Source organism: Hemiscyllium ocellatum, chromosome 10 (genome assembly GCF_020745735.1).
Source record: "Hemiscyllium ocellatum isolate sHemOce1 chromosome 10, sHemOce1.pat.X.cur, whole genome shotgun sequence".
Taxonomy (NCBI): domain Eukaryota; kingdom Metazoa; phylum Chordata; class Chondrichthyes; order Orectolobiformes; family Hemiscylliidae; genus Hemiscyllium; species Hemiscyllium ocellatum.
This window is the reverse complement of record NC_083410.1, coordinates 98,401,166-98,419,710: the sequence shown is the minus strand read 5'-3', so window position 1 is coordinate 98,419,710 and position 18,545 is coordinate 98,401,166. Positions and strand designations below refer to the sequence as shown.

General features: G+C 38.5%; 1 protein-coding gene across 2 annotated transcripts in view; it reads left to right on the top strand.

Annotated features, from left to right (window-relative positions):
- ralgapa2 (Ral GTPase activating protein catalytic subunit alpha 2) overlaps positions 1-18,291 on the top strand; it is a 564,036-nt gene extending 545,745 nt beyond the window's left edge. For both annotated transcript variants that reach the window (XM_060831798.1, XM_060831795.1), the window contains one exon: positions 15,356-18,291. In XM_060831798.1, the coding sequence (XP_060687781.1) occupies positions 15,356-15,510 (155 nt within the window). In that variant the 3' untranslated portion in view covers positions 15,511-18,291. The remainder of the gene's footprint in view (positions 1-15,355) is intronic.
- Positions 18,292-18,545: the final 254 nt, after the last annotated feature.

Genomic DNA, 18,545 nt, shown 5'->3' with positions numbered 1-18,545 from the left:
ATACAGGACCCAAAACTACTCTCAATATTCCAAATACAGTCTGACGAGAGCCTTACACAGCCTCAGTAATGCATCTCTGTTCTTGTATTCTAGCCCTCTTGCAATGAATATAAAGATTGCATTTGCCTTCCTAACTGCCAACTGAACCTGCATGCTAACCTTCAGAGAATCCTGAATAAGCTCTCTCAAGTCCCTTTGTGCTTTAGATTTCAAAGCCTTTTCCCTGTTTAAAAATATAGGCTACACATCTATTCGTCCTATCAAAATGCATATCCTGACACTTCCCCACATTCTATTCCATCTGCTACTTTGCCCATTTTCCTAGCCTGGCCAACACCTTCTGCAGCTTCCCAATTCCTGTCTCTCGTTCAGATTATTAGTGTTTAATATGCATAATTGAGGCCCCGACAGACCCCTGCGGAACTCCACTAGTCACTGGCTGTCATCCTGGAAAACACTCCTTTATCCCCAATGTCTGCCTTCTGCCAGTCAGCCAATTCATGCCCCTAATACCATAGGCTCTTTTTTTTAGCAATCTCCTGTGTGTGCCTCCATGTCAAAGACCTTCTGAAAATCCAAATAGATCATGTCCACTCCTTTGTCTAATTTGCTCATAACTTCCTCAAAAAATTCGAACAGATTTGGCAGGCATGACCTCCCCTTGACAACATTGAGTTGACTCTGCCCTATTTTACCGTCCACTTTCAAGTACTCAGCAATCCCATCCCTAATAATGGACTCTAAAATGTTAGCAATGACTGAGATCAGGCTAGCTAACCTGTAGTTTCCTGACTTCTCCCTCCCTCCCTTCTTAAACAAGGGTGTTACATCAGCCATTTTTCAGTCCTCTGAGACCCTCCCTGACTCCAGTGATTCTTGAAAGATCATCACCAATGTCTCTACAATCTCCTTCGCTATCTTCTTCAGAACTCTGGAGTGTAGTCCATCTAGTCCAGCTGATCTGTCCATCTTCAGACCTTTCAGCTTTCCCAGCACCTTCTGATGGCCACTACACTCAATTCTGCCCCCGACTTTCTTGAAGTTCTGATATGCTGCTGATGTTTTCCACTGTGAAAACTATCTATTCAGTTCCTCTGCCATTTCTTTGTTCCCCATTATTACTTCTCCAGCCTCATTTTCCAATGGTCCAGCTTCCACTCTTGCCTGTCTCTTATTTATTAGATACATCAAATAAAAAAACTCTTGTAATTTTCTTTTATATATCTTGCTAGCTTAAATTTATATTTTATCTTCTCCCACTTTTTTTTTAGTTATCGTCTGCTGGTTTTTAAAGACTTCTAAATCCTTTGGTTTCTCACTAACCTTCACCACATTGGATGCTTTTTATTTTGTTTTTGTGCTGTACCTGACTTCCTTTATCAGCCACGATTATCTCATCCTCCTCTTCATATGTTTCTTCTTCTTTGGGATGAATTCCTGCCATGCCTCCCAAATTACCCCCAGAAACTCCTGTCATTGCTGCTCCACCTTCTTCCCTGCTCGGCTCCCCTTCCAATCAACTCTGGCCAGCTCCTCCCTCATGTCTTCGTAGTTACCTTTACTCAATTGTGATACTCTTATATCTGATTCTAGCTTCCACCATCTCAAACTGCAGGATGAATTCTATCATGTTATGGTAATCTGCCTCATTATATATCACCAAATCCGGAATTTCCTGTTCCCCAGTGGGCTCTACCACAAGCTGCTCCAAAAGAAATCTCGTAGACATTCCATGAATTCTGTGCCTCAAGTTCCACAATCCACCAGATTTTCCCAATACAATTGTATTTTGAAGTCTCTTGTAATTATTGTAATAAAGCCTTGCTTGCATGTTTTTTCTATCTCCTGACTACAACTAAGAGACCTATACATCCCTCCCATCAGGGTTCTTCCTCCTTTGCTGTTCCTCAACTCGACCCACACGGATTCTACCCTGTCCAACTATATCAATCCTTGCTATCTATTTAATTTCACTTCTTACGAACAAGGCAACCTGCCCCCTTTTGCCCATTTTCCCGACTTTTCAGTGGAATGTGTATACTTTTATATTTAATTCCCAGCGCTGATCCCCTTGCAGCCACATCTCTCTGGTACCCACCACATTGCACCTGCCGATTTCCATCTGTGCTACAAGCTCATTTACCTTGTTTCATACCTTGCATGGATATAAGTACAACACCCTCAGACCTGCGGTGACTGCCCCCTTCTCTTGATTGTCCTCCTATCTGCCCTGCCTAAAGTTAGATTCCTGATCCTTTCTATACTCTCTGTACTATTACTTGTTCTGATTACTTTAAAAACCCCTGCCCTTTCCACTTGAAATTTTTCCATGAGTTTCCACCCAACCGAGCCCACTCCTCACTATTTAATTTAAAGCCCTGACCACAGCCCTAAATATTCAATTTGACAGGACTCTGGTCCCGGCATGATTCAGGTGGAGTCCAACCTATCAAACAATTCCTCCTTCGCCAGTACTGGCAGCAGTGTCCCATGAATTCAAATCCATTTCTCCCAGACCGATCTTTGAGCAATACATTTATCTCTTTAGTCTTGAGATCACAGTTGGTATACTATGTATAGTTTGGTCACCTTCCTTAAGACCAGACATACTTGCTTTGGAAGCAATTCAACAAAGAATAACTAGTCTGATTCCTGCGATGAGGGATTTGTCTCATGAGGAAAGTTTAACAGTTTAACCCTTGGGTCTATGCACCTTCCCATTTAGAAGATTGAGAGGTAATCTTATTGAAACATTTAAAATTCTGAATGCTTGTTGGAGGAAATAAGAGCTTAGGATCCTCAAATTTGGGAATATTGTGAGTGATACTTTGGCTGTGTTTTAATATATTGGATGTAATCTCCCAGTCCTAGAAGCAGAAAGCTAAAATAATTAAGTGGGATGGTGGTGTCCCAGCACCTGACTTGGAGGCAGCAAGTTTAACCTTGCCACCCTGTCACCAATTGACACCTTTGTTGATTTTGTGAACCTGCTCCACAGCAACAATTCAAGAAAGGTCTCCAAATGGGACTTCATTGTCAGTGTCATGACTGTCATAAACTGGATGTTATTTGCTTGACTTATTGAGTGTCTACAATATGTAATTGTGGCTTGTTCCTGGTTTGCATCTTGACCAACTCTTCTACCTTGTGCATTTCATTCTGGTTGAGGTCTGTCTCCTGGCATCAGAATTGTGAACATTCTGAATCCAGAGCATTAATAGCATGTACAAAATATTGCAAATTGATACAGTCTGTTGTTAGTCACATGGCATTTTGATACTAAAACTGTCTCAGAGCCTATGACACAATATCTAACAAATAATGTGGAAAGTCAATGAAGAATCCAGGTATTTAAATTCTGAGTGGTTTTGCATTCAAGTTTGCTGCCAAGTTCTTCAAACCGTCAACAGAACTTCATTCTTGGTCTTGCATTTGTCAGTGGTTCAGTCACGGACATCGGCAACTCAGGTCTACCACAGATAGACCACAAGGGAAGCATTAAATGAACAAAAACAATGCAGAATTTGGGGATCAACATCAGTCCTAGAGGCAAAAGAGAACTGAACTCTAGTGCAGGAATATCAATTCCTGACCATGACACATGATGTCGAAGATACATCTGGTAAGCCAGAGCACATGGTCAGGAGATGGAAAGCAGTGGATGTGTAGACTTGTTTAGTGGAAGTAACATTAAAATGCTAAATATTATTCAAGCATGCACATAATTAGAAGCAGAGAAGCTTTGAGAGTGACAGCGAAGCAGTTTGAGATAAAACAGCATGAGAGAGAGACTGAGATTCAGGTCCATAACAACGGTCCTAAGGCAAGGGACCTCTCGCAAACAGCAAGTTCTGACTTTTGAGTAAGTACAATAAATTGTAAATTAATAAAGAACAAGTGCATTCCCAAATACTTGCATCTGAAATAAGTTTCTGGGTTGAAGTTAACTTAAAACCTCCAAACTTTCAATTTGGAGGCTCTACCAAAGCGATATTAAAGTTTCAAAAATCCCAATAATTAATGTCTGGTGACATCATATGATTGCCACTGTCGGATGACAACAGTTTTCCTGGCTGCTGATATGTACACGTTCGCATTTTTACTTGCACCACTGTGCTATAGATGGGTGTCTTCTCGCAACAATATGGATTGGAAAAACTGCATATGTGCAGTACAAAGCATCTACAGTATAAGCATGCATAGAAGAAACTTCTGACTGACTTCAGGAATTATATGTTCTCTCATTGCTGAATGTGAGAGTTTACTGTGCACAAATTGGCTGCCACATTTCCTATATTATAATAATGACATTTCTCAAGTATTTAAATAACACCAAAGCTTTTTGAGATGTGCATTAGTCGTGAAAAGCAAACATAAATGCAGATTTTTTTTTATGGTAGGTCGAGCAGTGGACTGAATCTGAACCAAGTAAGTTTAAGACTGCCATCTGGCCAGTCGCAAAAGTCTGAGTCTGGGGCTGGCTGTCTATGTAAAAGCTGGGGCCTGGCTGGCTGGAAGTTGAAGTGCAGTGCCAGTTTGGATGAGTTATCGGTTTGTAAAAGGGAGCTTGGTCTACGCTAGTTGAGTTCTGGGACCTAACCAGTTTGAAATTGGTCCAGTGCCAAACCTCCAATTCTCTCCAACCGAGTTCGATGAACGTGATTTGGAACATGAGAATCGTTCTGTAATCTCTACACTACTAAGGGGACTTGTTGTTTGAACCTCCCTGAGAATGTCAGATCCCAGGAGTCAGTTTACTCCTTTCACTCAAGACTACTGTCCATAACTGCTTGCCACTCATCTTAAACCCACCTCTTAAGGTAGGTATTAACATTGTTTGTCAAGAATTTCTACATCATTAGCTTCAAGATTATTTTGCTACATTTGGTTTATATTTTGTATCTCAGCTTGGCAGAGATAACTCTAGTTTCTACATATGTAATTTTTATTCACATGATTTAAAATGTCTGCTCCATATTGACAGCTGCAGCTTCGAGCAACTTGTACAGTTTACTTGTCTTGTTGAGCCTGGATCACACATCACACCTTCCCAAATTTTCAACCGAAGGTTCCAAAATATGCACAAGAGCAGGAATAGGTCATTCACCCTTTCTAAATACTGGCTAATCATGTACCTTAATACCATATCCCAAACAAAGAATTTACTTCTTTGAGTCCACACCCAGATCTAACTAATCAAATTCAATGACCAGGAGAATTGAATACAACATTTACTCAAAACACAATGTAAGCGAGTAACATAGTGAATTTGATCAATATTCTCCTATTGCTACTTGCAGGCAACACAGACAGGCCTGTGAAGTGCAGAAACAGCCTTTTCTTTATTACAACATGCAATTATTAATTGTACATTTGTTTATTTTTTTTAGCCTGCTTTAAATGAGAGGAGAATAAGGATGCTACCTTCCAAGGCTGACTGGAATTCAGTTGAGTTTTAAAAAGAAGTGTTTTACGTAACAAAAAGCTAAAGGTTTATACGTCTGTATATGGTCTTATAAAGGAGCTAGATCATTAGTCTAACTGGATGATTTTTGAGCTGTATTTTTCCAGTGGTATTTTTCCCTGGTGAATATCATCTGGCACATTATTTCTGCGCTGAGTGTTCTCTGGTAGTTATCACTAATTGAAGGCTACACTGCGATATCTTGTTGAAACAAAATTTTAGTTTAGAAATTATTACTTTCATTTTTTTTAAGAACAAACCACAAAATAGTAATTTAGGCACAATTATAGATACGCATGAGTAATAGGCAATCCCTGTAGTGTCCAAGCCTGAAGGTGGATATGGAAATTATATTTTTCTGTTTACCTCCTATGTATCAGTTCTTGGCACAAAGCAAATTTATGTCCACATTTATTTAATCACCATTCGCATTGAGAGTCATCCTCTACCATGTCATTTTCAGCTTTCAAGCTTTCTTCCACAGTTGAAATGGTGACAGTCACCCTGTCACATACTGGAGTGCCTTTTAAAGGTACTGTCAAGTCCAGCCAGACAGTTTTAGTTGTTTTCTAAAGAATTCCCATCCTAATCTGAGGAACTGATCACAGCTGGCATTCTAGGAGCAAAACCAAGTAACTTACCTTTAAGGAAAATCCTATCCAAGGATTATTCGGATACTCTTTCAGCTCAGGGAACATTATATCCAAGCTTGAGACTAACCTATATAGTTTCATACTGCACTCAACACTATCTTTATATAATTGGTAATGATGGGCCAGGTGCACACAGGTGGGACTAGTTTAGTTTGAGATTATGGTTGGCATGAACTCGTTGGACCAAAGGGTCTGTTTCCATGCTGTATGACTCTATGACTGACTGACAAACGATTTTGTGTTTGGAGTTATCATAATCCAACAATTCCATAGCAGCTTCTCAAACAGTAACTCTGAAACCACAGTTACCGTAAAAAGAGAAACATTGAATTAAAGGCTCTTTTTTTTCCTATGTCATCCAATACTTAGTTCGTCTAACAACAGTTTGATTTGTCTTGTATGATATGTTCTGGTAAATGCAATATCCCAAGCTATTTCAGAGGAGTACAATCAAATGAAATTCAGAACAAAGCCACAATAAAGATATTATTACAGATAAACAAAAGCTCAATCAGAAGATGGTTTTAAACAATTTCTTAAAGAGGAAGAGAGAGAAGATGGGTTGGGGAAGGGTGTTCAAGACTTTAAAGGCCCTTGCAACTTAAGGCATGATGACCGGCAATGGCACAATTAAATTTGAAGTGTCCAAGAAACCAGAAATGGAGAAGCATAAAAATTGGATGTCAGACTATGGAGTTTATTCTAAAACAAGTGAATAATTCAGTGGTTAATTGGGTTCCCTTATTCCACATTTGTTCTGAGACCATTAACCTTCAACAATTACAACCATATTGCTTTGTACTAGTAACAGTTCCAGCCAGCCAAGAGATTTCTCTGAATCTAATTAACTCCAGTTTTGCCAGTGTCCTTGATGTCACACTCAGTCAAAAACTGCTTTGATATAGTAGACAGTCACTCAGATTCTCCCTTTCAGTTCAGGTCTTCTGCCCATGTTTGAAACAAGGTTGAGGTCAGGAGCTGTGACCCTGTTGGAATCCAAATAAACATCAGTGACCTGGTTATTGTTGAGTATGTGCTGCTTAATAGCATTATCGACAACACGTTCTATCACTTTGCTAATGATTGAGGTAGACTGATTGGATGATCACACAATTTGGTGTTGTGTGATTTTTAACTTTGGATGATAATTAGCTGAGTTGGATCTGTCTTTCTTCTTGGAGTTGGGAAAAACCTTGAGGAATTTTCTACATTACAAAGTAGATGCTTATGTTGTAATTACTGGAACAGCTTGCCGAGGAGCACAGCTAATTCTATAACACGTGTCTTCATTACCATTACCAGAATGTTGTCAGGGCTCCATAGACTTTTCCGTGTCCTGTGCCTGCAATCGTTTATTTTTATGAAGGCTGTGATGCTGAGGACTTCAGGAGAAGGCCAAGATGAATCATCCACTTGGCACTTTAATTAAACATGCTTGCAAATGCTTTGGCCTTGCCTTTTATGCTGGGCAACCCCATCACTGAGGATGGGGATGTTTGTGGAACCTTCTACTTCAGTGAGTTAATTGTCCACTGCCACTCAGGATTAAATGTCGCAGTACTGCAGAGCTTAGGTCTGATCTGTTGATTGTGAGAATCACCTAATTTTGCCCTTCGCATGCTGCTTTCACCACTTGGCAGGCAAATAATCCTGTAATGCAGCTTCACCAGGTTGCCACCTCATTTTTAGGTATATTTAGTGCTGTTCCTGGAGTGTGCCCCTTGAACCACGCTTGATTACTGACTTGTTAGAGTGAGGAGTGTGCCACACCATAAAGTTACAGGTAGTAATAGATGGACCAGTTTTGAGTTACTAGATTTGATCAAAATCTAGCTCATTTGATACTGTGTTTTGCAGACAACACAATAGTGGGTACTTTAATGTGAAGGAAGGAGAACTATTTGGTCACCCTACCATTACCAATCTGTTAAGAGAAGTAAATCAATCAGATTGATTAGTTAGAAAGTAATTTACCTGGACAGTGAAGAGGAATAGTCAGAGCAATTTTAAAATTATCAATGTTGTATTGTGCTGTGAAACTGTATCCAAAGACCTAAGAATAAAATGTGATAGCAATAAGAAATTGCAAGCTCTTAGTGTAAATAAACGAATGAAGAAATGTCTCGATCATTTGTGTAAGTACTTGATATTTTTCCCCTCTCCATTTCTGTAGATTATAAACTGATGAACACTTTAGATTTCTGAAGTTCTTTCAATTGACTTTCTAAAGACTGGTTATGTGATAACTCTGCAAACGTTCAGGAAGCAAAGATTTCTGAAAGAGGTATTCCTTCCCTATAGATTTATTTTCTTATGTACACTGCCTGCCCACCATATCCTTCTCAGAAGTTACTCATAACTCTGCTGAGTTCTACAGAATCCACTTACTAAGCTGCAAAAGACAGTGGACTTCAACATAATTTTCTTTTAATCTTGGCAGTAACCCAAAAAAAACTTTTTACCCCAATTTAAAATATAGATAATGCATTCAAAATACTGAATAAAACCAGAGTCTCCAGAAGCTTAGGGTAAGCTGTTGCATCATAACAGACATTTGCACTTGCTTGGAAAAAGGTTTTCCTGCCAAATAGACCAAGTGGACACCAATTACCCAATGTCTGTCAAAGTCACTGTTGATCTCAACTCCTTTGCCATTAGCCCTGGCCAGTGATCTGCAGACAGTACCTGCCATACCTCAAAATGTGTCAGTAATTGCACTACACAAGTGATTGATACCATGTTTGCCAGGATGGTGATTTTTTTTTCAGTTTGATAGCGCATCCCTAGAGCGAGTGACCTCATTGGAGGAATCTTTGTCATCCTGTATCATCTCCTAATGAAAGGCATGAATTAGAATGGTCAAGATGTTCAGTCAACATTGTGCGCATTAAAAAATTTTATTGGCTGTGGACATCAATGTAATGTGAGTAAGTGTTGTATGCCTTGTAGCTGGGTAATAATCAGTTTTGTTTTCATATACAAGGTCAAAAGGAAAAGTTAGTTGCAAGACTTGTTTTTTTTAGGTATTGCAAAGATTATTGCAATAATGCGTGTTTTTATTTAAAGTCTAGCTATGGTTTTCTCCAGCACCCATCTTCTGCAGCAGTCATTATGAGAAGTTTGTTGCTTCTCCTGGGTGTGTGTTCTCTTCCTGTAACGAGAAAAAGAAGATAGCTATTGTGGAAAATTGGATGGACATTTGATGAGGCTTGCTATGGGGATAAGTATGACCTCCAAATCATGACATTGCATAACGTTGTGTGTGTGTATCTATGGTTGGATCCAAGATGCAAATGTGAGAAAGTGCACAGAGAGACAGAAATGGATGCAGCTGCAAGGTAAGTTAGTTTGAGGAGTGCTGTGCTGGACTAAACCTGGGATTGAGAAATAAAGCGGGAGTTTTGCTTGATTGTGCCATGACTCTTGCCTTGGCTGACCTGGTTAGGTCATTAAAGTCTTCTGGCATCATTTCCTGAAGTGTGGAACTACCTTCCTGTTATTAATCTGGTCTGCAATCTCCAACCAAACTTTCTCGGATGCAAGCAGGGTCTTCCCATCAACAGGGAAGAAAATCTCTTAACATTTACAGACCCCTACATCAGGTCAAGGGAAATATTTGTGAAAGGCCACTTTGTCGGAATCATTTCTGTGTTCAAAAACCTAACCAGTCTTTCAAATGTCATCATTATGCTTGCTTCTTTGGAATGTTGAGAAATGCAGAAATCAGATGACAAAGCGAATGACAAATGTATTGCTGAAACTTGGGGAATAATTTTATCAACTTGCAGTGACATTGCTGAGACCAGGGAGCTGCCAGTCAATCCGAGGTGGGACTTCCTGTCCTACCAGATCAGGGCAGAAGACCTGCCTGCAATCAATGAGCATTCCTCAGAATGTGGCCCCTCTGGGATTGGGCAAGTTTTAGGGGAGGGTGGTACCCTGTCTTAGGGTCTCCCACATGTGACCACACACCCCTCCCCCCCCCCCTTGCTGAGAAGAGTTCAAAAAGTTACAATTTCCTCCAATGATGCTGGAAAGCTTGTACTGCTTATTTTAAAACTACCAAAACACCAATACAACAGTTTGCTCTGTTGACTTAGGTATGAAATCATACCTAAGCAAATATTCAAGCTGTTTAGCTCTGATGCCACACCTTTAAAGATATCACATCATAAAAAAGGCTGCCACCCCATCCTTTGGTTAAGAAGAAAGGACACCTGTAAGAGGGGAAGGAAATGAGAAAGCAGGTGTGAAAAAATGAACAGCAATAGTACATGCATGACTTCAAAAACAGATATAAAAACAAAATCGAAGGAAGCCTTCATGTGAAAGCAATCGGTGAAGCAGTGGAGTCGAGCACATCCATTCCGATTACTTTTCTTTTTACTTACCTCATGTCTTGAGCTTGGACAGCATCAGCAGCAGCAAGGAACTCCAACACAAACTCAAGTGGGACCAGCATGGAACTCATGACTGCAGCAAGTGAGCCCCTACTTATTTTTCTGGAGTGAGCATGGAACCTGGCATCTGAATCAGCAGCCACAACATCAACAGAGGCAGTGTCTGCAAGGTGAGCCCAGCGCTGGCAGCAATGAAGCAGGTGGAAGGGCATTGCAGCAACATTGAGTTGGACCCATCAGTGAGAGATGCAATTCGGACATTGGTGAGTCCGGCACAGGAGGCAGTGAGGTGGCAGTAGCAAAGGATGGCACCTGAAGAGTGGAGACTTCAAAGTTGGTTGGGTCTGTTGTAGATGGCAAAGTGGTGGAGGAGAGATGGCAGTGCAAATATCATTGATGATGAACTGGCACAGGACCAAAGGACTCTCTTCAAGTTGTATCTTACTATTTTTTCTTATTCTTAAAACTATTCAAAATGGTGCCAGATCATGATGGTAGTGAAAAGATGTATCTGTTTTCCTCACTGTAAAATGCAAGCAACAATAAAATTGCTTATCATTCAAGGTAAACTATCTAAAATTATGAATTATGAAAATAGTGTTTTCTTCTATACAGTAAGAATTGAACTAATATATATATGGTAACAATAGACAGATATCTGCAACTGAGCAGTGGGATAGGATCTGATGCACCAGGGGCAATGACCCGGGTGCAGTTCCAGTCTCTGCTATCTGACTGTGGAGTTTGCATATTCTCCCCATGTCTGCGAGGGTTTGTCCTGGATACTTCAGTTTCCTCACGCAGTCCAAAGATGTGCAGGTTTGATCATGTTAAATTTCACATGGTGTCCAGGGAATGCAGGTTATGTGCATTAACCCTAGGAAATGCAGGGTTATAGGGATAGTGGAGGGGAAATGGGTCTGGGTGGGATGCTCTTCATAGGGTCGGTTTGGACTCGATGGGCGAAATGACCTGCTTCCACCCTGTAGGGATTCTATGAATATACATCACTCGATAGTTACAAACTTTATAAAAAATTGATCTTTCCACCTTTCATCAGGCAGCTAAGGAGAAAGATGTATTACTGTGTAGTAATATGTACTGTGTAATAAGACAGCTGTGAATATCCTGCAGAACGGGAAGATGTCATGCTTTATTCCTAGTTTGTGCTGAGTTGGATCTTTTTACATTTAGTTGACTGATTAAGTGCTATTTGCTTTTTACGAAATGGTGGGGGATTGGGGGAAAACTCCAGTATTCTCCTACCAGATTGCTATCCAGTAAGATCCTTTGCAAATTGTATGTATGTAGCTACTGCATGAAGGCAGTTGGGGTACCTCAGTACTCTGCTAGTAAAATTGTTTAGCCCATTGACCCGATGCTCTTGAAAATTGATTTTAATTCAATCAAACTGAGTACTAACACAGAACAATTAAATATAGCATCGATATTTTCAAAAACAAAGGTGACATGAGGAATAGATAGAGATGACCCTAATATTAACTTGTTTTCTGAAGACTCATCTTTACAAATTAATTATTTGGAGGCCGTGCACCGACTACTGATGGATTATTTACAGAGAGAAACATTTGAACTTAAGTGAAAGTACCTGACAGGTATTTTAAAATGTTAAATATCAAAATTGGGCTATCTTAATGTGTTTATCCAGTTCTGAGATGATAGTACAATGCTAACTGAATTTCATATTTCACTTTGCTTTCAACACTTCTGAGTTCCAACTTATTGTGGAAAATTTTAGTTGAAAGAGATTAAATTAATAAATTCAATATCAAAATAAATTAAGGAACCAGTTGAAAAGACACAACTGCATAAAGCAGATCTACTGCAGAACAAATGTCTTTAGAAAGGAAACTAGCAAAACATTTGAGTCTTAACAGTTATCAGTATGCTGGTTCGTTTTAATTCACTGTTTTCTTGTAGCTACTATTACTTCTCCATCCTATTACACAATCTGAGAAGATCATCATTTTGTCAACATGTGCTCTATCACTGAGTTCTATAACATTTTTCTCGAGTTTGGATTCATTAGAATATGTGTTTAATTTATAACTTCTTAATATTCACCTCTGTTTGGATGTCTGCTCCCTGATATAAACTATATATTTTTTGTTTAGGTGCTTTCAATTGCAATGTCCCCAAACTGAATTCAAAAACAGGAGGGAATCTCTAGATTCCAGGTAGGTAATGGACTAAAATAGTCCATTGGCCATCTGGAATCCACCTTCCTAATGTAAATAAATGGAAACAATGCACAATTAACAAATCATGTTTAAAATAAATAACCTCATAGCATTTGGAATTTTTCAAAAATGTTATACTTGATTCTGAAACTCGTTGCACACCTTTACTAGAGCATCTTAGCAAAATGAAGATTAAGTCTCTTCAAATAGTTCTTGGAATCCTAAAACTAAATTTTCCCTTTTAGTATCTTTTTTCTGGATGTCAATTTCATTTTTGGGTTGAAAATCTGATGACTATGGCACAAGATTTCTGATCCAGTCTTCCGAGTTTCACCCTATTAAGATGGATGAAACTCTAGGATCTCCATCCAATTAGGGATGGCAATAGGGTTAAGAAGGTAAGGAGGATGGAGCGGATGCAATTTCTTAGGCAGCTGGCAGTGTTCACTGTGGCTGCACTGACTGTGCTGTTGAAGTGAATGATTCTAAGTGAGAGAAGAACATGTAACTAGCAGCCATCTCATCCAAGCACTGCTATTTCAATGTATTTAGGTTTGCAGTTTTGAAATTTGAATGGCATTTTATTTTTGTGCCTCTCCAATCTTCCACTGTTCACTAGCCACTTGTGAGTGACATTTGGACAGACTGAGGAGTGGATAGGAAGGGATATCCATGCACCACTGGGAAAGTTATTTTACTGGACAAAATGGTGGTTATTTGAGTCAATAACTAGCTCACATAGCTCTCTGATGAGTACTGACCACTCTTACAAGTCACTGCTGGGAAAAGCAGGAGAAGCTGGGGACACATGGGTATTCCTATTCAACACGTGCTTTTTCTCATTTTCTTTACCCTTCACTACCTCTAAATCCACCTCTAATAACCAAGGAAAATGCCTAATTGGATTTGATTTAATTTATATAACTTTAACGATCCAAAAATTACAAAATCCTTTCAGATCACTGTTTGTAAACACTAATTGCCACAAACAGCTCTCTGAAAACTGATTAAAATGTCACACTATCACAACACAAAAACATAAAATATGTTTGAAATAAACAAATGATATATACATATGGATATATATATATATATATATATATATGTAAATTATATATTTCACGGATAGGTATATGTGTGTGTGTATGTATATTTCATAGAGGTAGCTGTTATAGCATTGCTCTTGTTGGTTGTTCTGCAAGAGCCCAGGAATCACGTTTCTTGATTTGCTTCTATTAATACCAAAACAATCCAGACAGAAACAGCTAAGCCAACACATTTTAAATATATCTGCATTAATTCCAAGGCTGCAATTTGTTTATGTTTCTGTCCTCTTTGCTGCCAGGTCAGGATTTGTTTCACCCATATCATGCCCAACCACAAAACTGGCCTCACTCACTGGTCACGATTCAGGAAGGGTCTTCAAATTGTGCTTATTTTTTCAGGAACATAGACAGTATTTCACCTGTTTTCAAAGTTTAATATCAAGAGTATTTAATTTACTAAGCCAGAGGTGTCTCAATGCCAGATTATACTCCAACAGGTTTATTTAAAATCGCAAGGTTTAGAAGCACTGCTCCTTTGTCAGGTGAAGTGGAGGGGCATGCACAAGCACAGAATATACAGGTGGAGAGATAATGGCATGATAATTCCAGTGTCAACAGATAAGTACAAATGGTGTGAGTGGCGTGTCAACAGGCTGAATAACAAGTCTGCAGGTGATCAAAAGTGTCAGATGGTGTGGCATCATCGATTTAATTCACTAAGAATTGATTATGCACGAATGAAACTAACCATTTTTATTCATTTTCAGTTATTTTAAATGAGGCTGAACAGGCTGGGGCTGTTTTCCCTGGAGCATCGGAGGCTGAGGGGTGACCTTATAGATGTTTACAAAATTATGAGGGGCATGGATAGGATAAATAGACAAAGTCTTTTCCCTGGGCTTGGGGAGTCCAGAACTAGAGGGCATAGGTTTAGGGTGAGAGGGGAAAGATATAAAAGAGACCTAAGGAGCAACTATTTCACGCATAGGGTGGTACATGTATGGAATGAGCTTCCAGAGGAAGTGGTGGAGGCTGGTACAATTGCAACATTTAAGAGACATTTGGATGGGTACATGAATAGGATGAATTTGGAGGGATATGGGCCGGGCACTGGCAGGTGGGACTACATTGGGTTGGGATATCAGGTCAGCATGGATAGGTTGGACCGAAGGGTCTGTTTCCATGCTGTACATCTCTATGACTCTGTGGAAAACTGGAAGCTCTTTTTAAAATTGTTTCTTTATGGTCATCAGCCCATTTTAAGATGTCTGGCTAAAACTGCATCAGGTTATACTTAACTAAATCAAAGACACAACTCTGTTAAATACATCTCAGAATAATTTTTTTCAGGTAAAGGGATAAAACACAATTGTTATTGGTACACTGGTCAATTGTGGCAGTTCATGAAAGATTTTGCATTTGTAACTGAATTTCATCTGAAGTTTTGAAGCCTAGCCTAACCAATTCAATTTCTACATATCTTAGTGACAATTTATTGTATCCAAAACAGTAGTTCTTCTATCTCAATGTTTTTAAAATTTATAATTATTTGAAATAACAAATTAATCACCCTTTTTGTGTAATTTTTCAGGTTGTCCTAATGGGAATCTAAGCACTGAAACACCCATTGCTGTGGGAACTGACCCTGCAAATCAGGCTTCCCCACCACTGCCACATGCCACAAAAAACAAGGTCTCTGGGAAACTTCGTCGGTCTGCCAGTTCTTTAAGCAAATCTTCAAGCTAAAAAAAACTTTATACAGACAAGTTGTGAGCTGAGGCTTGCTTTCCAGCCTCTTCAATTTGCATCCAATATTCTGTTCTTAAAATGACATCTACTTTGAATGGGATTTGAACCGTCCTTCTTTCTTTGAAATCAAGTTAAATTTCAAAAGCAAGGTACAGAGAGAGAATGGTGTAAACCTGAATGGCACTAGAAGGTTCCAATACTGGGGTTGACCCATTTACAGTATAAATGTCAGCATTGTAGAGGAGGTAGGAGATGTTGTTGTGGTGTGAGGGCATCATGACAATACTTCCAGATATCTTGAAATGGGTGCATGATGTCATACCCATGCCATAACAACAGTAACTATAGCATATGATATCACTTGCACCATGAAGTCATTGCTAGCTGCTTAGAGAGGCCTTTGAATTATGACCATACTCGGGACTGTCAAGCACAGGTATTATGTTCAGTGACAGATTGAAAATGGACTCAGCTTACAGCTCTGTGATTATGACATTAAAGATATCATGATGCTAGCCAGACACTCTTAAACCTTGAGTTACAACCACAGCCTTCTTAATATTTTCAGTTAATATTATGCCATGATGGGAAAATGAGGCCCCTTCTTTCTCAGTAAAAGTAATGAGTGTCAACCAGGAATCTTGAAAATTTGAAAAATTAGAAGTGAAATTGTCTAAACACACTCAACTAAGATTACTTGTATGAACATTGTTTTCTGTATAAGGATATTTCCTGTGACCTCTATTTTGGTCTACCTGATTTGCCAGCCTTCCTATCAGCAACAGGCTCTCTTCTCATACTCCTGCTCCTTCATTCCATATAATGTGACTGTTTTGATGCTCAAGTGTAAGATAGTTAAAGTTTAAAAGTTACCTAGATTTGTAAGTTAATAAAACGTTACTGCTGTGGTCTTGTAGATTAAGTAAAGCACCGGAACCAGTGAAGCAATCACTGAGCCATTCACCCACATGTCAATTGTCTCTCTGCATTTGACTATTCGCATTATGTTTGAGTGATTATGTGCCAGGAAAGCAAAGAGAAAACACTTTTTAAGTTATCTTTTATTTCCTGTTCCTTCTAAGACAAATTTATGACTACAATCAAAGAAAGAATAACGTTCAGATTTCCACATAAGGCATACTTGCCCTTTTTAATATTTACGTTGATCTTAACTTATTTTGCTCTTACAAGTTACAAGCACAAATACAACAGGAGGATAATATAAAACAAGCATTTGAGCTAATTTGAAGATGAAAACATATGATGCATAACTTATTCATGCCTAAATGGTGCATTACCATGCAAAAAATATTTATTGGCAGCTCTGACAAGTTTTCAACCTGCAACTGTTAACTGAGTTGTCTCTTGCACAAGCCATATCTAATTATAAACTGTATTCATTATTAAAATGGTGATACATGAGAGTTAAAATTCTTGATGTTCCAATCTTACACTGTAGATTAGTATTTATCTTGTTTATGTTACATGCATCCCCAGTTATTTAGTTGTCAGTTCAGAAAGGAATATGGCCATGATGGAATAATACTTCTAAAGGTGCTGCATTATGGAATCCATCATTCAGTCTTGGCCTATTCTAAAAATTCTAAATCAACTTCTAAAAATTCTAAATCAACAGTCATAAGGTTGTTTTATATTTTTGCCACCCAACTGCACTTTTAGCCACAGCTTCAAAGTACTGAATGAACCAGTTGCTGTTAGTTATCATCATTTTGATACATTTTGCCCTGAGAGAACCTAGAGGCAAAACGACTGCACACATAGATAATTCATTTGGACTTTTCTACTGAAGATTATTTGTCACTTTTTGTGACTTGAAGATTGTGACAAATGGAGCAGTAATTTCATTACCATTTTATCTGTGTTTTTTTTTGTAGCTCATTTCATTTTTTTATCATCCTCCTGGAAACCTTTCTGTCTTCCTGTATGCTTCAATCAGCATTGACATATGGGCTATCTGGACTATTTATTGCTGAAATTATGTCTTGTTGAGTACTCTAAACAGAAGAAATGTAAGAATTTGATCTTCCAAGTTCTATTGAAGTCTACTAATGGGATTTTTTTTTACAGGGAGAAGTTTAATGTTCTGAAGTGATGTTACTTATGTGTTTATCTTTGAATTATATGACAGTACTGTTTCTGTTGCACTTGTTCTTTGTGTACCAGTCACGTGAATGTGCTCTTTGGTTGTCAGATGTATAACGCTTTATTTTTATTATATATGTAAATATGGAGTAATATTTGATAAGCAAAATATAAAAAGTAGCCTTTGTAAGTTATGATTCACCTCTTCCATCTTGCTGCTGGTTTTAGTCAATTATTGTGCTTCTTGAAAGATACAGCCTCAGGTGATTTGCACTGAGCATATGGAACATAAATGCAGTCTTGTAGTGTTAACATAATTTTTGTTCGAAATGGCATTCTTCCTTACCATGTTACTGCTAAATATTGTACCTTCCTATAAAAAATCGTTTCTAAATAATTGTCAGCTTAACTTTGATTTATCTATCTTTTTAAAGAATCTTTCTCAATAAGAACAACTTTTAAAGAATGTTTTCTTGAGAGGTGTGTGACTTTCTAGTAATCAATATTGTAAAGCAGAATTAAAGAAGTGCACTCACACAACCTTTATATATTTCCTAATTCACACTGTCCAACCTGAACTTGAAAATGCCATGTGCTTCCTACTTCTGTTGATGACTGAGATCCTCAGTAACTAAAGGATTAATAAGTGTCTAGATAAATACCATCTAAATTGAATGCGTGGACTCTTCTTATCTGAATTATACCTCAATTACGTAATTTATGCCCAGATATGTTGATCAGTTTACATCATGATATTGTTAACCACAGTTCATGGAATTGTGAGGATTTTAGTTTATGCATGTCACTAGTTCATCAGGCAAAATGTGTTTGCAAAACATTTCCAACTTTCTACTTTTCAGTTCACTTTGGATTAATAGAATTGATCCCACTGAAGATTATGTTTTCCATTAAGTGAGCAAACCTGCCCT